The sequence below is a fragment of the Asterias amurensis genome, chromosome 10, assembly GCF_032118995.1.
Source record: "Asterias amurensis chromosome 10, ASM3211899v1".
Taxonomy (NCBI): domain Eukaryota; kingdom Metazoa; phylum Echinodermata; class Asteroidea; order Forcipulatida; family Asteriidae; genus Asterias; species Asterias amurensis.
Window position 1 is genome coordinate 7454346 of NC_092657.1, and position 23227 is coordinate 7477572.

General features: G+C 41.1%; 2 protein-coding genes across 2 annotated transcripts in view; one reads left to right on the forward strand and one right to left on the reverse strand.

The window, feature by feature from the left end:
* The window catches only part of LOC139942916 (PIN2/TERF1-interacting telomerase inhibitor 1-like), a 13171-nt gene extending 5626 nt beyond the window's left edge, over positions 1-7545 (reverse strand). Inside the window, exons 1-4 of the mRNA XM_071939738.1 lie at positions 7415-7545; positions 4116-4238; positions 3753-3912; positions 2188-2293 (exon numbers count right to left, since the gene is read on the reverse strand). Of these exons, the coding sequence (XP_071795839.1) occupies positions 2188-2293; positions 3753-3912; positions 4116-4238; positions 7415-7487 (462 nt within the window). The 5' untranslated portion in view covers positions 7488-7545. The remainder of the gene's footprint in view (positions 1-2187; positions 2294-3752; positions 3913-4115; positions 4239-7414) is intronic.
* A 1695-nt stretch (positions 7546-9240) lies between these two features.
* The window catches only part of LOC139942581 (transcriptional adapter 3-B-like), a 31162-nt gene continuing 17175 nt past the window's right edge, over positions 9241-23227 (forward strand). The window contains exons 1-4 of the mRNA XM_071939438.1: positions 9241-9392; positions 20579-20678; positions 21116-21315; positions 22971-23153. Of these exons, the coding sequence (XP_071795539.1) occupies positions 20588-20678; positions 21116-21315; positions 22971-23153 (474 nt within the window). The 5' untranslated portion in view covers positions 9241-9392; positions 20579-20587. The remainder of the gene's footprint in view (positions 9393-20578; positions 20679-21115; positions 21316-22970; positions 23154-23227) is intronic.

The following is a 23227-nucleotide window of genomic DNA, read 5'->3' on the forward strand; positions in this document are numbered from 1 at the left end:
CTGATAAACAAAACTCATGTTCACCTCCATGCTGTGTGATGTGTGTAGCGAGCATCTACCGTATTTTCCTGCGGATAAAACGCTCGGCGGACAAGGCCCAGGACGCTAAAATGACCAAAAAAAATTCAAACGTCAGCAGACAAGGCGCACCGCCGCACAAGGCGCATTTTTAACCGCGCACAAAAGAACACCTGGCGCCACCCCGTGTCGGTACATTGACACAAAGACGTAATTTGTTGCCTTTGAGAACATACATATACCGACCTTTATCCAATCAGCCAACGCTGTATATTGTAAATAACATAAAGTTCAGCCCAACCAGCGGGCAGAAACCATGGTCCACGCACTGTCTGAAGTTAATTTTTATTTGCAACATGAACACAATGCCTCCCTGGACATCCGACATCCCACAACAAGGATCCTTGCTGATACAGACACATTGCAACGACAGACGGACTTAGCGTGTGTGTGTAGTAATGTATTCGCCGGCCGGGATGTCGCATGCACATTAATATGCACATGTACACTGTGGATTGCGCTGCTCAATCTCGAGATTGCCCAACAGATGTTGGAGACAGGTGGCACCGTATTGAGCAATGTTCGCCAACGGTTTGTGCTACGCCCCCGCATTTGCGCTGCCTGGAAATGCCCTAAAATTCCCACGTGACTGTGCGGATCCCAAGCATGCCCAGACACGTCGAGTCTTGTCTCAATGCGTTTATTGCTGGTTCGCGTAATTTTTACCAATAGAGGGCGTTTAACCTCACGCTAATACATCGTTCCAAAACGCCCTCTAGCGTTCAATGTTTCTTGTATTTATTGTCACACGCACAGTAACAACGACTATAGGCGTGATATCTGCTTTTGTGTTGCGTGATTAAATTTACATACCTCGGAACGGTTGCGTTTTTGGCCTAATTTTCTGTGTCATTTTGAGAGATTTTCGAGTCTAAACTTGGACATCGTTGATTTTACAGGCAAGTTTCATGCAAGGGCAAACATGATTTTAACAACCGTTCCTTCCCAAAGTTTTGAAGCAATAAAATAAATTGTGTTTTTTGGCTAGTGTTGTATTCTTTTATTTGGCCTTACAAACAAATACAAATCATATCCTAGTAAGATAATGCTACGTTCCCATAATACTTTTTAAAGCAAACGTCTAAAAAGAGGCAATAAATATTAATACGATTTGAACGTTTATTGTAACAATAATATAAAACTCTTGTCCTACCAAAGATGACAGATAAGTTCCCAAAGCACTCATCTATCACAAAGGTCTAAAAAGAGGCAAATACAAAAATAAGTTATTACCCCATCCTTTTAAAATACGTTCAGCCTAAAGCACGCTTCAGAGATCATTGTTCTCTAGAATAAAAACCCTCAAAGTTTACCACACAATAGGGGTTGGGTGAATGACGTTTGTATGAAGTTATTGACTGTCAATCGTTTTCGGAACGAATACTCGGCCACACAGAAAAACGTTTGTACACTGCCGACATCTGTTGGACCGAAAGCTAGACGCATTGCGGCATTGGTGGAATGAAAGCATGATCAGTGTGAATAAACACGTTGCAACATTGTTGGAAAATACGGTTTCAGTGTCTTGATATAGCCTTGTTTGACCGCATTATTGAGTAAGGATTCTTCACACAAAGATCGTTGATTTGAACTGGACATGAAGGTATTTTTTATTTCACGCAGTGATCATAAAAAAAAATCAATCGTCAGCAGACAAGGCGCACCAAAAGAAAAGACGCATCAATGTTTTTGGGGTCTACAAAGTCGGATAAGATGCGTCTTATCCGCAGGAAAATATGGTAGCAATGTAACACGTCATGTGATTGATTCTGAACCAATAAACTTTTACAAGTTGTTACAGTGGTATAATAAGTACCTTCGTATATAACGGTCCAGACAAAGTCTAGGGAGTGATTGTGATCAAGGTGATATGTGAAACATTGTAAACAATTCTTCTTAAAGTTTGTCCAGATCATTTTCCTGACGCCAGACAATCTGACAACAAATCATCATAAACACATGTTAAGTGCAAGGGTAAGCCACTGTAAAATATATAAGACTCAAATAAGCAACATGAAGAAAAAAAAGATAGACATGCATAACCCATTGGCACGCATACATGTATATCACTCAACATGTCCAAAGCTACACATGTACATGTCTACTCACCGATTGGTTTTGTGGTGTATTGCTGCTCTGTCTAACTCCCATAATGCAATTCATTGCATGATCATCATACGTAGAGAGATCTTTCCCTGCTGTGAATTTCTTGTAGCTGTGGAAATAAACAACACATTACAAACATCATTCCATGACTCATTATTCTCTGCCGTTTGTTGTACATTGTACGTAACACAATGTTTGAATGTACATGTACCTTTAGAAAACACATCAAAAGACTGAAAACAAATACCATAAAACCATTATTGAACCACTAAGTTAAAGCTGAATAAGTATTTAATGTAAGTACCGTTTATAGGTATGGAGAAATGACACATCATGGTAAGTTGAAATGTCACTATCTGTCGTCTGTTCGTCATCTGGCAGTAAGTCAGTGTGTTTTTCGCAAAACGTATCTAGTGTGTGTTCATCATAATAACAATATGCAGACCTACCAAGTCTAACGCATTAGGCGTGAGACTCACGCATTTGGGCTCTGTCTCACGCTCACACGCACAGCAGCTTTTTTCTCACGCATTAGGGCCAGACCGGGAAACAAATAAAAATTTACGACAATGCATTGCCAAATCGCGCTCGTGTGTACAAAAAATGCAATCTACAATGTTTGCACAATCTTCAGATTGCACGCAGTTTATCAGAATCATCAACTTGAGCTGCCGTACAAACAGAGTGCAGATTGCCCAGATTTTACAGATTGCGCACTATTTTGCTCTCCCAGCAGGTTCAGCTAAAATTCGGCAGAGCGCAAAACGCTTATTGCGCACAAGTTTTTCCCGATTCGATTAGCAAATTCGTCAAATGCGCTCCACTAGCGAAGACACAACAGGCAGAATAAGTGAGCGGAGGATTTTGGACATCATTTTTAGTAGATTTTTTTTATTTTGGAGGGAAATAATCTGACACAATCGTACCTCCACATTAACCAGCAACATCTCCTGTGTAACTCATGCAAGTTTTAATTATTCTTAAGAGGTTTTTGATGCATTTTTGAACACTTTTTTGTCCACAATTAAATTTCTGCAATTTTTTTAAATTTTATTTAAAATAAAAAAGAAATGGCGACAATTTTGAAAGGCCTTCTTAAACTGCCAATTTTTTGAAGAAATGAAAGCTCAAATGGTGATATGCAAAGGAGATATTAACACATTTTAGTTTGGATTTGTCTTTTAAAATAAAATCTGGTCCAGAATGCATTCTTTTGGATATTTTTCTCAAAAGAAAGTACTGACATCTACAGATTGATAACAATGTACAGGGATGTAGGCTGTTGAAAAAAACCTCAACTGTGAGCCCAAATCGTGAAAGCTTGCAAACAGAAACTTACATACAGTTATCTTTGGTTTTGAACGCCCTACTCTCTGCAATCTGGGGTGTTCCTTAAATGGTTTATCTTCCTTTTCTTATGAATCTGATCTTTAGTTATAAAATATTTATAACAAAAAAATGAAATAAAAATAATTTGGTGGGGTAGGGATGTTAACCAGTTTTAAAACAGAGAAATCACATCACTGAATGTTCACATGTACACAGTATAAATGATATCATGTTCTTACTGGACTCTGTTCTTGGCTTTCTTAGATTTCTCTTGAAGACTCTGTGGTTTACTCTTCTTCTTAGTGTCTTGTTGATTTTGATTGAGTGAGTTCAATAAATCATTAAAGTCATCCTGATGACTGATCCAGTTATCACCTCGCTCTTGACTACAGCCCAAACCTGACAACAAATACAAATCATTCTCAGCAATGTTAAACATAGACTAATACAATATACAGTGCATAAAAGGTGCTAGGCAAAGGGCAATGCTTGGGCACAGGGCAATAATGGACACAGAGCTGGGCACAACACAATAATTGACAAAGGGCAATGCTGGGCACGGAACATTCTTTGAATTTTAAAAAAGGGTAAACAGAACTTACCTAAAGTATTGTTTTTAAGAGATACAGAAATATGGCTTGTCTTGCCATCTTCATTTATTCCAAGTCCTTTTCCTTGCTTCCAACCCATCTTCTCCATCAACTGATGACCAAACTTGTTTGTATCTGAGCAAATAAATGAATATAAAAATGGATTCATAAATACCTCAGACAGTTTCACTATTCCTATTGTGGGAAGACGATAGCTTTGTTCACACCATGTTTACACACAGTGAGGAATACCAGACACTTCGGCACCTAGCAACCTCGGCACCTTGCAAACTCGGCACCCACTCGGCACAAAGAATGTCGGCACCATACAAACTAGGCACCAGCATTTTATTGACTAACAAACTCGGCACCAAGCAAAAATAACCGAAAGAGTCAAGTGGTTAAATTAAAGTAAACATTCGCGTACTTACACAATAAAAAAATGGTTGGATAGTTAGTAGCTTTGTAAACGCTGTTAATAGCAAAATCATTAGTTATGGGAGTTGATAAGAATTCCGAACTCTCAAGAAAATTTGGGCCCCCAGGAAATTTACCATGGCGCCCCACACACCGTGTTCAGTCAACAAGTTTTTAAAATGATGTTTTAGGCTGAAATTGCGTCCATAAGGGTTTGTTTTGTTTGGTTAATGGTTTTCAATGGAATTTTGCTTTTTAACAGTGCATGATTTGCCGAAAGGCGCTGGTCGTGATCGGGGGACTAATTTCCCGACGGTTCCGCGACTGTTAATTCAGTGCGTGATGGCATGGGGTGCACACACCAAAGATTGTTATTTTTTTCCGTCCCGTGCTATATAACGTCGCTTCTATTTCCTGGTAAATTTCATGATAATTATACTGCAATAATATTTGGAATGCTATTACTAATAACTTTATAACAGGATCAAGCTTGATGGGGCTGAACTTTAACATAAAAATGAGGCCTGCCACCCTCAGATTCGAATTTTCAACCTGGCCCATTTTTTACTCTTTCGCTCGGGGATCTGGTAAGTTTTTTTCTTCAAATTATTTCCTCAATGGTGTTTTGAGTGATATTGTAGGATTCATTAGACATTGAGGATCAAGTTCGTGTTTCTAGAATTGGAGTAATTGCAGAATACCCCGCAGCCCGAAAGTACCTTTTTTTTACCAAGTGGAGGCGCGGAGTCGTGGTGTGGGTAATGACCGGTAGAGAGCGTTTTTAGAAAGACGGGCATACCACTACATGGAGAGTACATAATTGTGGAGAGTCTGGGAAGGTGGAGGTGCGGAGTCGCGGAGTCGTGGTGTGGGCAATGGCCAATAGAGGGCATTTTTAGAAAGACGGGCATAGCAGCATTACACGTGGTCAAGATAATTTTTGGAGAGTCGGGGAAGGTGGAGGCGCAGAGTCGCAGAGACGCGGAGACGTGGTGCGGGCAATGGAACATTTGCATAGCGGCAAGAATATAATATAAATGGAATTCGAGCTTTCTTTCCCTTTAAAAAAATAATCCTTGACATTTCCATAGTGGTAATAAATATAAAGTAAATGGAATTTGGAACCTTTCTTTCCCTTTTTAAAATAATCTTTGAATGGGGAACATTTGCATAGCGGCAAGAATATAAAATAAATGGAATTTGGGCTTTCTTTCCCCTTTAAAGCCATTGAACCCTTTCGATAAACAGTATTTTCCAAGGCCTACACTTCGTGTATCACAACTTCTATATCAAATAACAAACCTGTGAAAATTTGGGCTTAATCGGTCATCGGAGTCGGGAGAAAATAACGGGAAAACCCACCCTTGTATCCGCGCGTTTCGCCGTGTCATGACATGTGTTTAAAATAAATCCGTAATTCTCGTTAACGAGAATTGATATTGTTTTACTGTTTTCTCAAAAAGTAAAGCATTTCATGGAATAATATTTCAAAAGAAGTATTTCACCACTACCTTCTGTAAACCCTGTAAGTTATTTGTAAATCTGTGAACTTTTTTGTTTTTTTCTGTACCGAAAGGGTCCAATGGCTTTAAAAATAATCCTTGAATGGGGAACATTTCCATAGCGGTAATAAATATTAAGTAAATGGAATTCAGACTTTCTTTCCCTTTTTAAAATAATCTTTGAATGGGGGATATTTGAATAGCGGCAAGAATATACAATAAATGGAATTGGGGCTTTCTTTCCCTTTTTAAAAATAATCCTTGAATGGGGAACATTTCCATAGCGGTAATAATATTAAGTAAATAGAATTCGGACTTTCTTTTCCTTTTTAAAATAATCCTTGAATGGGGAACATTTGTATAGCGGCAAGAATATAATATCGATGGAATTCAGGCTTTCTTTTCCTTCGAAAAAATTGGGATGGCAGCATTCGGTACCCCAGTGGGAAATGAACAAGCAAACACCCGGAAGTGATACAATTTAGTTTGATAGCGCCCTCAAACGGTCACAAATATCACAATGATATGATACTACGCATTGTAACACGCTGGGACAACTGCGACTCCGCGACTCCGTCCCTCCGTGCGGGGAAATACATTGTGACTGCGACTCCACGCCTCCGCAAGAAAAAAGGTACCTCGGGGGTGAGGGGTATTCTGCAATTGTGCCCTAGAATTAGAATTTGTGTCATGATTTTCAAAAGTGGTAAAAATGGAGCAAATCTGCTGACTAGCTGTCGAAATTGTACGTTTTTAACCATTTCGCCCTGCACACATTGCATTAGCTTCGTAACCCTCCGGCTTTCGGCAGGAGGGTTACGTTATCGCAGGGGCGACTTTGCTAGGGGCGACATTTGCAGGGGGCGACATTGTCAGGGGGCAACTTTGCTAGGGGGAGACATTGTCAGGGGGCGACATTGTCAGGGGGTGACTTTGTAATGGAAACCAGTGATCTCGCCCCCCCCCCCCCCCCCCGCCGCAAAGTCGCCCCCTGCAAAGTCGCCCCCTAGCAAGATCGACCCTCCATGTACAAACTCCCCCCTCACAAAAAAATCTGTGGAAAACTTTCTGTATGGCGCCACCACTTTTTCACTCATTTTTTCAAAAAGGGATAGGGCCTATATCATCAGTCAGGTAAATTAGATACTATATTATGTTATTGCGAATGAAAAAGTGGTGGCGCCATACGGAAACTTTTCCTCGCTCCCCCAACACAGTCGCCCCCTACGCATTTTTGGCCGTGGCCGAGTTTGCAGGTGCCCAGTTTGCAAGGTATCGAAGTGACCGGGTATCCGAAGCGAAGCGAGTTGACGGCGGCGAGTTTTGACGGCAAGGAAGTTGAAATTTCATTTTAATATTTAATGATTCACACGAAACTTTATTTATAATTACCATTACTCCAAGCGTTATTTCTTGGGTCAGATGACAACTTCTGTCGGCGTTTTGGCTCAGCTAACATTGCCATTTTGTACAACTGCAGGCCTACCGTGGAGGAGAGTTTACATCATAGGAAAACACGTGGAATACACACACACGCACGGTACGGACGGTACGATCATGCATTTGAAAGAACGCCGAATGAACAAAAAAGATGTACTCGGTTGATATGATTTTCGTTGACCTTTGAATCATGGAGGAAGTCACATGTTTGCATCTTGTGGTAACAGGATGACGAAAACAATGGAATGATAGTTTTTCCATCGAAGTGAACAATCTTTTTTCCATTTCCAGAATTACATTTTAAAAATTAATGGCAATTCATACCTCAGACAGTTTCGCTATTCCTATTGGTGGAGAGCGCGTCACGTGGGGGTGTTTAAACCTTTGTAATGACCAGTGTTTATAACCGGTTGTGAGCGGGACAGTTTCTTCATTCCTTTTGGTCGAGAGCAACGGCTGAAACAGTTCTACCACATCATACGATACGCGCGACGCGCACAGCACTCCCTTATAAGGAGTTGTTTACAGTACCCGAGGGCGGCGGAGGACTTTACCATTTCATAGCTGGAGGAGTGTTGTGTTGAAAGAAATCATCTAACAATTATAATTTTTGCATTTATTTTACTTACCAAAAAGTGATGATGTTTTTGACCGTAAAGGTATTTATGAATGGGACTCAAAGTGTGTTGAATCGGTTTTAAACTAGTGGTTTAAACCCGCTAAGGCCTGGGGCCGATTTCACAAAGAGTTAGGACTCGTCTTATCTCGAGGTAGGACGAGTAACTCGTCCTAACTTATGATTAATCTTACAGTCTGCATGCTACAGTGCAGGGTTTGGGACTCGTCTTAAGTCTAAGATAGTCTTAAGTTAGGAAGAGTTTTGTGAAATCGACGGCTGGTTCTTTATAATTACTTCGTCTCGGTAAAAATACCAAGAACCAGGCCTCGTTGGGATTAAACCACTAGTTGAAAACCTCACCACACATTGATTCCCTTATTAAAATTGTTATATCATGCCCCCTGGAAGTGTGACTTCTTAATTATATGGATATTTGACTAGATCTGTGGTTGACTCTTTCTGAGACGCACAGAGCGTGCTGTCAAAAAAGATGCGTCGTCATTATGGAGAGGCTTTTTTCGATCTCGACAAACCTTATGCAAACTAAGCCTGTACCCAAAAAGCCTCTCAAAAGTTTAAACAAGCGTCCACACAAAGTAGTCACTTTTAAATCAACAAATCAGGGTTGATTTCCAGGTTTTGTTTTCCTAGGGGTTTAGCAAGAGAGGTGTTAGCAATAACTGCGTCGATCAATGTAAAATAATAGTCAATGTTTCGATCTGAGCTTGTGCCTTTTTGGCGTTCTATATCTACGGGGGAAAAAAATCATGTAAATTCTCACCCATTGAGGGCGCGAATTTTCACGTCTCAGTTCTTCTTAGACCTTATCGCAAATACCAATGCGCAAGCGCAGACTGTTGAATGAGGTGCATTGTGGGATATATATGAATCAAATTTTGCTACCAGCTAGACCACAATGCATCTAATTCCAAGCTTTACGCGCGCGCCCCAGTATTTGCGAAAAGGTCTTTGGTTCCTAGTCTAGGTTTTCAGACCCTCTATTGTGGTATTTGCCAAAAATACAAAAATGGCTCAATTCTATTAACAGAGGGCGCACCGAATTGAAAGCACCAGGCAGTGTACGCGGAGCTTGAGAGAGCTCCACTGGATGGTGCCACATTATACTAAAAAGGAAGGACTTGAAACAAGACTACTTTATAGTGGCGTTAAAAATAGAGTCCAGCGATAAAAACATAATAAAGAGATAGCGCTTTGACCGACGACGAGATCTGGCGAGTAATTCGTAATTCGTATCGTACCACACGTTACATAAAACAATAGCCAATTGTTTTAGTATCATAGGTAGAAAAGGTAGGATTATTCATTTATTTACACCATGTTTATCACGTTTATGTAGTGTTTAGTGTTACTTACAGGACTGGATTGGAGGAGTTCAGCAGACAACTCGTCCTTGGACAACTCGACCGTCCGTTCGGACAACTCGACGGTTGAGACAACTCGACAGTTCGGACGACTGAACTCGACGGACGATTTTTTCAGAAGAGTTTCATATGGCGCCACACCTTTTTCATTCGATTAAAAATAATTATAAGGAACTAGCGCCAGTAGTGTTTAGTGTTACTTACAGGACTGGATTGGAGGAGTTCAGCAGACAACTCGTCCTTGGACAACTCGACCGTCCGTTCGGACAACTCGACGGTTGAGACAACTCGACAGTTCGGACGACTGAACTCGACGGACGATTTTTTCAGAAGAGTTTCATATGGCGCCACACCTTTTTCATTCGATTAAAAATAATTATAAGGAACTAGCGCCAGCGGGATGCCGCTAGCGTAGCGGGGATGGGGGGGGTGGGGGCGGTGGTAAGTGAAATCGTTTATGCTACGCGCTTGCCCGTCTTTTTGGAAAAGTTTCCGTATGGCGCCACCACTTTTTCATTCAATATGATATAATATAGTATCTAATTTACCTCAATGAGATATCCCTTTTTGTAAAAATGAGTGAAAAAGTGGTGGCGCCATACGGAAAGTTATCCGTCTTTTTTCCCGTTTCTCATTATTTGTCGATCTTCAATCCATATTTTCCATTTCCATTTGCTGGCGAACCTTTTATAGTGCCTTGTGAAATTATAAATTGAACACTCCGTCTTTTTTCCCGCTTCGTTTAATTTGTCGGTCCCATCTTTGTTTTCTATTTTCGCGCGGGTTTCGCTAGTGGGTTTTTTCCAGTCCTGTTTATGCCCGTTTCTGTTTGTTCCCAGGAGCAGTTTATTATTTTCCGGTCCTGTACCGTTTTCAAGTCCCTTTTCCTTTTTTCCTTTCTCTGTATAACTTCCTCGCCTGTTTATTTTCCCATTGATCATTTTGCCCTTCCTCCTCCATCCCTGTCCCATCGTGTGCCCCTTCCCTTTCCCCGTCCCATATTCCCGCACCTCCTTGTCACCGTCCGTGCTGTGCTTGCGTGGACTTGGTTAAGCGTCCTGGCTAGGGGCAGGTTTCATTTCGCAACCTCATAGACGTTCTCACGACAATAACGAGTCTGCTTTTTTTTCTGTTTCTTTTACATGTTTTACAAAGTTTTAATTTTGTGAACGCAAATCTTTTTTTCTTTTCTTTTTTACCTCGCCAAAATTAGGCTCTGTGTGTCCTTTGAACTCTCATTGGCCCTGTGGGCCACCGAAAATCCACTCCGCAATCTCAATTTTTTTTTTAAATGATAAATTCGTCCCCAACAACTCCGTTTGACCACTTCGCTACAAATGCCGATTATCCCGGACTGTGCGCGAGTTTTTTTCCCAGGACAAACGTGGAGAATTATCTGCACACGTTCGTCCTGGAAAGAAAAAATACCCGATCTGTGCTTTGTGTACAAAACATACGGACACGCGTCTGGGAACTACGAAGAGTGGTTCTAGGAGTAGGGGTGGGTGGGGGTGGCGGGCAGACTGGCGGGTGGGTTGGTGGCCGGGGATTGACCATGACATTGCGGTCCTACTACCATGCCGCCAACAAGTCCAGAGTGGTGGGCTCGCAGACCAGCAGCCAATTTCACGAAACACTAGGATTATTCCTATCTCGAATTCTTCTTCTTCCTCTTTAGTCCATTAGGGCGTCAGCTGTTCCGTGGTGATCCGAGAAGTGAATTCCTTCCACGCGTCCCTGTCCAGCTATGTCGTGTGATTTCCAAATTTTTGACAGGTCTGTGACAGCTTGTCTGGCCATTGCTAAGCTACGTCTCACCTCCTTCACACTACCACCTTTGTTTGTGATATAGCTGCCCAAGAAGTTAAAATATTGAACAACGTCAATCGCTTGACCTCATGCTGTTATCAGTGCCAGCTCACCACCATTAAAGCAAGCCATGATCTTGGTTTTCTTCGTGTTAAAGGAACACGTTGCCTTGGATCGGTCGAGTTGGTCTTTGAAAAGCGTTTTGTGACCGTTTGTTATAAAATGCATATGGTTAGAAAGATGATGTAAAAGTAGAATACAATGATCTACACAAATATGCCTCGAAATTGCGTGGTTTTCTTTTTTACCTCGTCTAATAACACGGTCGGCCATTTATGGGAGTCAAAATTTTGACTCCCATAAATGGCCGACCGTGATAGTTCGCGACGTAAAAAGAAAACCGTGCAACTTTGAGTGATACTTGTGTGGATCATTATATTCTACTTTTAAAACATCTTTCTAACCATATACATTCCATAACAAACGGTTTCAAACGCTTTTTATATACCAACTCGTCCGATCCAAGGCAACGTGTTCCTTTAAGAAGTAGACCCGCATCTTCACTAGCAATCCTTATGCGCTCAATCAGATCTTGTAATTCAGCTTGAGATAATGCCAGTAGCATACCGGATATTGTTCACCACTTGACCACCAATCTTTATGCCACCAACAAAGCCTTCCAAGGGAATGCGCGTCACGCGCTCATCGTAGATGTTAAACAAATGCAGAGACGCAATGCAGCCTTGGCGGACTCCCTGCCCAATATCAAACCATTCTGAGTTGCCACAATCATATGTGTCGGAAAGCCCATCTCTTCCAGTACCAACCACATCCGCTCATGCATCACAGAATCGAAAGCTTTAGCATAATCAATGAAACACAATGTAGAGTGGCTGTTTGTTTTCGCCGCATTTCTCAATGATCCATCGGATGTTTGCAAACATATCATGGCATCCTCATCCCTTCCTAAACCCGGCCTGGTTGTTTGGAATTTCTCTCCCGAAGTATCGAGTCTCTCCATTATTATGTGAAGCAGAACTTTACTTGCATGTGAAATAAGGGATATTGTTCTATTGTTTTGACATTCACGAGTGTCAGCCTTCTTCGGTAAGATGATAAAAACTGCTTTAGTACAGTCTTCTGGCCACTTTTTCGTAGATCATACGATTGCACAGCTTATGAAGCACTTGAATGCCCATTTCTCCAGTTTCTTTGATTAACTCTGCAGGAATGTTATCGAAACCAGGTGATTTCCCACTCTTCATTTTATTGACAGCTTTTTCGACTTCAGCTATCAATATATTTGGTTCATCGTCGTACGGGTCATGCACTGTTTTTGTGTTTGCAGGTTCCTTTCTCTTATATAGTGACTCGCAATACTCGTGCCAGCGAGCTTTAATCTCGTCAGCTTCTGTCAGAGCTGAACCATCTACTGCTTTGACAACATTCAGATGGTTTGTGGTTTTGTTGGTTAGTTTCTTTACAACAGCATAAACATCTTTCGATCGGTTTTGGTAACTTCACGCATTGATCGTTGCAGAATTTGGTATTATCTTGTCTAAGCTGCCTGTCGATCTCCTTCGTCAAAGCTCTCCTTGTCTTTTTGTCATTGACTGGGTCTTTACCTTTTGCTTTCAGTTCGCGACGCTTGTGTTTGTGTTGAGACCCACTGAGCTGATGTATTCTGCTTTCTCTTTGATATTTAGCGCTTTGTTGATTCTAAAATGACAGTTTTCATCTCATTCCAGATATTATCGGCTGACATCTTCTCTTCCTGATCCATTAATGCATGAAATCTGTTGTTTGTCCCCACCCCAAATCTGTCAGGTATAGAGCTCAGATCAAAACGGGTGACAGTTTGTTGTTGTTTTGTTACTTTCAGCCTGATTTTCAGTTTTGCAACAAGCAGTTGGTGGTCGCTTCCACAGTCTGCACCAGGGTAGGTTTTAGTGAGACTGATACTGGATCTCCATCGTTTATGAATGAGGATGTAATCAATCTGATTTTTAGTTTTGCCATTTGGGGCTGTCCATGTGTATAGTCGACGAGGATGTTGCTTGAACATTGTATTTGTTATAACAAGTTCATTTGAAATGCAGAAGTCCACAAACTTTAGACCAGCTTCATTTTGTTCTCCAAGTCCATGCGGTCCGACGATGCCTCATACCGCACTGTTTTTACCAACCTTAGCATTGAAATCGCCAATGGCTATTGTGACATCTTTATTTAGAGTTTTGCTCAGCAGATCTTGTAATTGATTATAAAATTGTTCAGTAGTTGCTTCGTTTGCCGCCGATGTTGGTGCATACGCTTGTATTACTGTGATATTGACCAGATTACCTTGCAGTCGGATAGAGATCAGTCTTTCGTTTACCGGGTTGTACCCTATTCTCTCGATAGAATCAATGCTACACCATGCATCCGCCTCTTTTGATCGCCAGAGAAGTACACAACATAGCCGTCATCAGTTGCAACATGTCCCTTTCCCACAAAACGCATTTATGAGATACCCACGATCCCAATAGACAATCGCTTTTATTCGCGTGTGAGAATAGGTAGCTTTTCTTGTGACATAGTTCGCACATTCCAGTCTTGTATAAGTGTCATACAGCCGTCGCTTATCGACTTTCGTACCGCTGGTGTCAATCAGCAAGCGTTCCGGAGACTTTAGCTCACTAACATCATTATCAGTAGCACTATTCGTGATAACGTCCAGCTCTTCCCTAGTAGAATTTGAACATCGTCAAGCCTAGGGGTCACCCTATCAGACGTCATAACGGGACAAATTTGGTTACAAGTCATTTCATTTCTCAGATTTTCTCGGAGCAAAATACTGTGGTAGAGCTCCATGTCTTTCCACAGTGCAGTGCCAGTTAACTTGGCGATGTCCAACTAACGAGGACAGGTACCCCAGCCAATGACCTAGAATGTTCATCCACCTGCGGCAATCGACATCTGCACCTGCTGCCGTGCAGACCAACCGTTACCCTGGTACGGGAGGCAATGAGGTTACTAACACTTGCCCAAGGTGCTACCCCAACTCAGGTTCCTGGCAAGTCAGGTAGGGGCAGGGTCGTTACACCCTGAAGCCATTTTTACATGACCCCTTACCCCTAATCTCGAATTAGGACGAGTAAATCGTCCTAACAAAGTTGCAATAAGGTAACTCTCCTCTCGCTGGCGAGGGAGGAGGGTTACGTTAAGGCAAGTAGTTCTTCTTTAATACATGTAGGATGGGTTGTTCGATGTGTTTGGGTAACCCCTGTAACGTCTTTGGATATGAATCTTGCCTAAGATTAATACTAAGTTGGTAGCAGTTTGTCTTGTCTTGTCTTACTGCACGAACCATCGCCACTGGGCTATTTAAATGTGCAGACATGCATGCTCCCACTTTAATTAAAATTATATTTTCTAGGAGGGACTTAAAATTATTGGCGCCAGGGGCTGATTGAACTTGTGGCGGGAGTAAGTTCCAGATTGATATAGTTCTGGGATACTGAACGGGCATCGGCAGCAGTCTTTGTTTGATGAGATGGTTTTATAATTTAGAGTTTTATTTTGACCAGTTGCAAGGAAGATAACTAATGTTGGTTGGAGTTTTATGGTAGGAGTTTCTTTGTAAAGTGTAGTAAGTCTAGCTATGGTGCGGTGTCTTTGAAGTGTATCCCATTTGAGGTCCTGTAGCATTTCCATTACCCTACTGATCTTGCAATACATGCTAAATGACAAATATCGCTGCTCTTCGTTGAACTTTTTTGAGGTTGAGTATACAGTGTACTTGTTGATGAGTATCCCAAATAGCACTACAGGGGGACGTATTCTAGCTTTGGCCGAACAAGAGTTTTATAAGCTTTTTCTTCAGTGGCTTCGGTACAGTTCCAGAATTATTTTTTGAGCAGTCCAAGTACTTTGTGTAAACTTGAGATTGTTTGGTTTATGTGTTTGGTCCAGGTGAGATTATTTGACAACCCCAATACTAAGGTAAGGATGATGTTTTACTTCTTGTAGAGGGACGGTTCCCATTGATACTGGTGTTGATGGAATTTCTTTTTATGAGTCTTTCGCATGATATAGCATTCAGAGATGTGAAATATCATCTGCCACAGAGACTCCCACACTGACAATAAATCAATATCGGAGGCCATTGAAATCACCTGGAGAGTCAATTTCACGATAGAGAATTAGGTTTTCTGCAAACAAGCTCACACTAAAGGTTACATGAATTGGAAGATCATTAATATTTAAGTCAAAAAAACGACTGGACCCAACACGATGCCCTATGGGACACCGGAGATGACCGGAGAGCTAGATGAAGATTGCCCATCAATCACTACATGTACCTTTTGTTGTCGGTCAACAAGGAGGCCTTCAATCCAATCTCTAGTGGAGCCCCTTATTCCCAGATGGTCTAGTTTAGCTAGTAAAAGTTGGAGTTTAACCATATCAAAGGTCTTACAAAACTCCATTATACAGAGGTCAACTTGTTTCCTTGCGTCAAGTATCTGGGCCAGTTCATTGACAAGTCCAGCAATTCGGGTTTCGCAGGATCGTCCACTTCTAAATCCATGCTGCCTGTCACATAAAAGTGAGAATCTATCTAGATGACTTTTGATATTAATGTGTAGAATATGTTCTAGCTGCTTACAAGCTACTTATATTGGTGTAACCTTGGCAGAAAGCCAGTCCTTTGGTAGAATGCCAGTGTTTAATGACTTCTGATAAATTTTTTGTAAGATAGGAGCAACACTTAATGCACACTCTTTCAAAACACGAGCAGGAATATCGTCTGGTCCGGCTGCTTTGTGGGCTTGAAGATTTTTCAGTAATTTTTCTACCCCAGAAGTTGTAATGTGATCAATGTCTGGCATGCTAGGGATTTTGCTAGTGCCAATATAAGGGAGTGATGATACACTAGATCTTCTTTGGTGAAAACTGAGTTAAATTGTTGGTTTAGTGCCTCAGCTTTGTCTTTAGCACCCGACACAATCTTTCCCATTGAAAGGGGAAACTCCAAATACTTTCCTTCAAATCGCTTTCACACATTCCAAAAAGGTTTGGTGTTTTCACTCTAAAGGCTTGTACCAATATTATGGACATAATCTCGATGTACAATGTAGTTCTTTGTCAACCTTCCGTCTCTTTAAACTCATCCCATAAGTAAAAATCACCCGTTTGGCAGCCCGATTGTACAATCTGCGTTTTTTTTTCCTGATAGGCTGGACTTAGATGAGCTTACCTTATGGGGGATATTTTTGTCCATTGTGAACATTGTACCAGTAAAGTTAGACTGGTTTCATCGACATTGGAGTTTCATAAACATCACCAGTCAGCCGGCTATTCAGTTCATTTAGATCCTTTGAAATGTTGCTGTGATGGGCTTTGGCATAAATGAAGATCTTACGATTTGGTTTCTTGAATATCTTTCGTTTGATGGAGGCCTCTACTGTGAGTTTGGTGAAATCGGCGTGACAATAGCAAAATTGGTACATGTAGTTGGCACGAATATTCAATATCCCGGGTGAACGGGGCCAGGCCATTATGATTTATCATGCATGCCATAATGTGTTTTTATTGTTGTTGCTAACAAAGTATAGCTACAGACATATTGTACATAAGGGAATAAAATGGTAACAACGAATTCCTTCACGGCCGTTTAAAAACCGGTAGGGTCGAATTGCCGTGTGATGAGGGCCTTTGTCACACGGCAATTTGGTATGTTTCTACCTCCATGGTACATGTACATGTTACATGTTACATGTACGACATCCGTGTGTTGCATGCCTATTTCCGACAGTGTTCCGGTTCCGTTCGTGCGCATGCGCGTATCGTCTTGGTGCACTACTTTCTGGTTTTCCTTCACAAACTACGCGGCCAACTCACCGACAGCGCCTGCATCGCCAATAACAAGAAACGTCTTTCACCAAGACTAGCGCGGAGTATCCGCCCACAACCGGATATAAACACTGTTCATTATCAAAGGTTTAAACACCCCCACGTGACGCGCTCTCCACCAATAGGAATAGCGAAACTGTCTGAGGTATTTATGAATAAATATAAAATGTATTATACAATGTACATGGACTCTGATGATATGAAGATCTGAGCGATTTCAATCGATTGGCAGACTTTATTAAATCATGTGTAAAATAAGGTAAAAGTAAATCCTCTGATAGGGCTGTCCAGATCAAGCCGTAATGTTTTGCTTTCTACTAAAAAAAATTAACGTGGCTTTTGGTTAATATTGAAATCACACCTGCTAGAGATGGAGGGGGTTACCCAATGATTAAATGTGACAGCCTTTGGAGAAGCACACCATGGTCAAACGCGGCTGAGAGATCTAGCATGACCAGGATGACAAGTTGTTGGTTATCCATCGAGAGCAGGATGTCATTCTGAATATGCACAAGTACTGTCTCAACACTGTGATGGGCTTTGTAAGCAGACTGGTAAGTGTTATGAAGGTTATGACTGTGACATGTGCTCTGCAAGTCTTGCCGCAACAACCCGCTCCATGAGCTTGGATAAGTATGACAAGTTCGACACAGGTCTGTAGTTTTTTAGTACGTCCGTGTCAAGGCCTTGCTTCTTCAATAGAGGTCGAACATGTGCTCTCTTCAGCTGAAATGGTACCACTGCAGAGTCAAGAGAGAGATTGACTATTTTTGTCAACACTGGAGACAACTCAGATAAACAGTCCTGCAAGAGCCAGGTTGGAATTGGGTCGAGTTCACAAGACTTCACTGGAGATGATCTAATAAGCCCGTTAATCTCATCATCGGTAGCATGCTCAAATGTTGCTAATTGACAATAAACAGGTGCTGTCAGCGTGTGGGTGCGGCTATGTGTAACTTTTTTGCCCAAACTCAAGCGAATCTGTTGAATTTTGTCACCAAAAAAGTCAGAGAAACGAGTAGCTAGGTCTGAAATGGAGCCACTTGAGAGTAACGATGCGTTTGTGCCTATTGACTATTTTGAACAATTTCTTTTGATCACCAGATGTGTCTCTTATTTTTGAAGAGTGATAATCAGGTTCATACTATTATGAACAGCCGAAGAAACAAGCTGACGTTGTTGCCGGTATCTCCGCTCGAATTTTCTCCTCCGCCATTTCAAGGCTCGTATCCCATCACTGTATCAAGGAGTCAAAGGTTGAATGGTCACAACGAGTGTCTTGACCGGAGCAAGTCTATCCAGAATGTTCTGCAGCGTAGCGTTTTACGTATTGATGGCATCATCTTTGTACATCAGCTGGAAGTGATGAAGCTAGATCTAGTAAATGAAGCTCATCGCATACCACAGAGGAGTTTATTTTCTTGAGGTTTCGACTAGAAACAGTTTTCCGAGTGGGTGGTGGTTTCAGTAGCTGTAGTTTAAAATGAATGGCTGAATGATCAGATACTATATGAGCGACATCACTTTAAAAGGTGTCTGTGGATCTGGTAATAACTAAATCAAGGATATCTCCAGCCTCGTGTGTCGGCTCCCGCACATGTTGAAGAAGGTCGGCGGCCCTTAGGAGATTTGAGAAATGCTTGAGTTCTGGGTTTTCAGGTTTGTCCATGTGAAAATTAAAATCACCAACATTGAGCAGATTTGAAGAGTTGAGCAGGGTGATGGTGTTAATCATGCTACTTAATTCCTCGAAAAAATCGGAGGTGGTGAATCGGTTTCTTCTGCTTGGTGGCGGGTGATAGATGACAACAAGACGCACAGATTGGATGCCATTGCTGACTTGCAAGCCCATTGATTCAAATGTTTTGGAATATGGTAGATCGAGGCAATGAGTTTTTAAACCATTTTTCAGACCACGTACTCCAACTTTTCTAGGAGCATGATGGAGTTTGTAGCCATCAGGAGTTATACGGAGTGTCTAATTTGAAGATCTTTCTAATGAGTTGCTGGAAATTATGGTACCAGGGTTAAGGCATTCCTGTCCTTGATGGTGGCCGGAAAAAAACTAATTGCCGTAGATTTTGAATTTGACGAAATCAGAGATTGTGTTTTCTGGAGGGTCGAGTAGAATGTTCTGCAAAGTCTTCAACTAAATTTGTTGACTGACAAGTTTGTAGAACATGGCTAGAGTCTTCTAGTTTTCCTTCTAGATTCTAGCGATTTCCAGCCAAGGTCTTTGAGTATACTGGTGGCTGCACCAGAGTTCTGTTGTAATTATTTGTGGTGAAGTGAGCTGCTTGTCTTTGAATTATTTCCAGGGCTTGACAGTTTTTTTTACAGTGTGGGTCCCAGGCTGCTGTGGCATACGTAAGTTTGGACGAACCAAACTCGTGCACATGTTAGCGGGCTAGCGGTTTTACATGGACAGTAAAGGCAAAGTCACATTGCCGCAATAACTGTAACAATCACTATGCAAAGAGAATGCATTTTATTGGTTGAAATTCTACATGCAGAATACGCCCACGTCAATCAATTAATCAAGGGCGTGCATTGTTACATTCTCGTTGTCGTTGTCGTTATCAAGGTCTGTGTGACCGGACCTTAAACGAACCATATAACTATGTATGTAGTCAGTAGCCTAGAGTTAGCAAAGCCAAAAGTAGTTTGCTTGCAATCATTAAACCCTCCTGATGGTTGTTGCCACAAACCACAGGTTAGAGTTTTGGTACGGAGCCCCTAAAGAGGGACAGGTGAAAAGAAGTAAGGAAATCAATGTGTGGTGAAGAGGTTTTCAACTAGTGGTTTCAACCAATTGAAGCCTGGTTCTTGATAATTTTACCGAGACGAAGTCGAGGTCAATTATCAAGAACCAGGCCTCGGAGGGTTTAAACCACTAGTTGAAAACCGATTCAACACACTTTGATTCCCATTTATAAACACCTTTTGGGTCAAAAAACATCAACACTTTTGGTCAAAAAGTAAAATACATGTAAAAATTATAATTGTTCAATGATTTCTTTCAACACAACACCCCTCCAGCTATAAAATGGTAAGGCCCTCCGCCGCCCTCGGGTAAACAACTCCTTATAAGGGAATGCTGTGCGCGTCGCGTGTATCGCGTGATGTGGCACAACTGTCCTGGCCGTTGCTCTCGACCAATGGGAATGAAGAAACTGTCTTATAAACACAGGTGCATGCTTACGTGTCATTCCCATGTTTCAACACTTTTTACTGGTCATAAACAAAGGTTTATACACGCCCTCGTGACGCGCTCTCCACCAATAGGAATAGTGAAACTGTCAACTAACAAATAACAACTGGGGTTGTTATGAATGAAAGTTTACTTTTGAGGCATCCTTGGTTTCTTTAGCAGAATTAATATTAATAATAATAATATTTGTGTTTTTGTTGCAGACTTCCATCATGAAGATGACCGAGGTGAAAGATTGTCCTCTTCAATTCCAAGAGTTTATACCAGTTGATCATGAGAAGTCCTGTCCGAGATACACTACAGGTGAGACATCTCCATCGTATTGTGCACAATCTAGAGGGCAATTAACTGCAAATGTCAAGTACATGTTGTACATTGTTTGAAGCAGAAATTTGCTTGTATATTTGGTTTATTATAAATCATGCACAACAGGCACTTTGTTTTGGTTACAACTATGTTTATTTTTGAAATCTCATAATTGTTTAGATGGTGATTCACGTTATCATGCTAAAATGTACTACTATAACATTAAATAAATAATGGTCCTTGTGATGTCAAGTTAAACAAGTTTTTGTCTTCTATTTGTTTAAAAGAAAAAGGTTAATTTTGGCATGTGATGATGATTACAATAAAGAGACAGCATAAACCTTTAACATGTTTCAGGTACAATAATCCAAGAAACATACACATCACATGTCATGTACATGTACACATTTATCCATTATCCATATAACTTTTAGTTTTACAGCGAGATGAAGAAGAAGGCATTGTGATGGATGAATTAGATACACTTCAACTTGAACTGGAAACCTTGTTGGCTGCTGTATCTAAACGCATGCTGCAACTAGAAACAGAAAATAAAACACTAGTGGATTGGCTGGACAGACGTGACAAGAAAGGAGTTCTCACACCATCACCAGCAAGTGGAAAAGGAAAACCAGTAAGATGAAGATAGGTCTTAAGGCCTCGTCCCACTGCAGCGATAACCAGAACGATAATGACACAAAGAGAACGCATTCCATTGGTTGAATGAGCGTGTGCATATTCTGCGTGGAGCAATTCAACCAATAGAATGTGTCTTTTTGCGTCGTGATTTTTATCGTTTTATCGTTTTTGTGCTCACTGCTGTGTGACTCGGCCGTTACTATGACTCTGACTCTATGCTGTACACAGATACACAGTCCTATTAACTAGATAAGAAACGTTTGATGCTGCTGGATGTTTTTCATTCATTGGTAACGTAGATCTTATGAAGAGAAGTTACTAATAAAGTAAATATCAAATAAAGCACAAACCAAATAATATCAATAACATTAAAAAAGACTACAGACTAATACAGTTGATAGACTTTGATATGCGTTCCTAACAGTTGGTGTGTAGCTATACCATAGTATGTTTTATAATGCCCCCTTACAAATATTCTGCCTTTTCATTGGTTTAGAGCGCGGTTGTGCATCGTTTGCCTGACTATCACACAGCGTGCAGTACCCAGATGTCTTTTTACCCACCTCGAACCCAAACAGTTATGCATCTGTGTATCTGAAACAGTATGTGTTGAGATGATAAATAGTCTGTTGGGTAGTGCTGGGGGAATAGTGAAGTTTGGTATACGGTTTACCGCTGGCCAACTATCCAAAATTAACCGGATATTCCAATAGTTTTTTCTGCCGCTAGAGGGCGCAATTTAAAAAGAATTAGAGGGCGCTGTTTGTTTGTGGTTGTTCGTAGGGCACATTGATATAAGTTGTACACAGTGTCACTCAGTTTTTGATAAAAATAACCAGATCTAATTTGAAGATGGCGATTTGCTTTTCCTTTTGATACCGTGATTGACTCTACGTGAAGGAAAACTTTCATAATCTTTGAACAAACTACGTCGTAAATGTTATTGTTTTTTACTCTTTACGGAGGTGAGCATAGTTAAATACTTATTTTATGCTGTTTTATTCTGTCTTAATAGAAGTTTCATAAAGATTCAAACAAAATATTCCTATCGGTCGTCGCCCCGACAATCGCGGAAAATAGGAATCCGGTTTCTTGGTTGTAGTTAGAGGACTATCTGGTTTATTAAAAGGTATCCGCCCATTGCGGATCCCGTTAGGTCAAAATCAGAATTCTCGGTTGTGGTTAGGAAAAATTATTCGCCACTAACCGGATATTCAAATTATTTGCCCCTGCCAACTGTTGGGGTGTTATAAAACAAATATTGACTACTTTTTAAAACTTGTGTGTGCCTAGGGAAAACAGACACTCCGTGGATCACCTCGGGAGTCGTAGTTTTAATATTTGTTTAATGTTTGCTGGTACTCGGTACTATTGCTCAACGTATTGAATATATTTTGGATCCAGCTGAGGGTGAAAAACTGCAACACGCATGGCAAAAAGGAACTTAGCTTCCATGTGGCAACGGTTATGGATGAGGTTCTCATTGTTTCTAACATAAGGGACTAGCTTGCTCTAGTCGGTATCAAAGCTTTCTGGGCATTTATTAAGTTTTTATTCTAACAAATTAAAAGTAGGAGGATTAAATGGTTATAGCTTATAACCCAGTGGGGTTTCGATTAGTCTTATCATTGAATCTTATTTCATCTGTAGCAGAAAGATGATTCCTCAACACCATCTGGCAAAAGAAGTCGTGTTGATGAGAAAGCTGAGAAACCTGAGAAACCTCCTAAGAAGATGAAAGAGTCTGGAGGTAAACAAGGTGCAATGGCAGCAGCCACTACACCAACAACTCCATCTGCTCCATCAGGAAGACCCAAGGCAAAGAGTATGCATGTAAGTAGTTTACATTGCTCACAATATGCTTCATATCAATGCGCTTTACATTAGTGCCCTGGTCATTGGGCCAC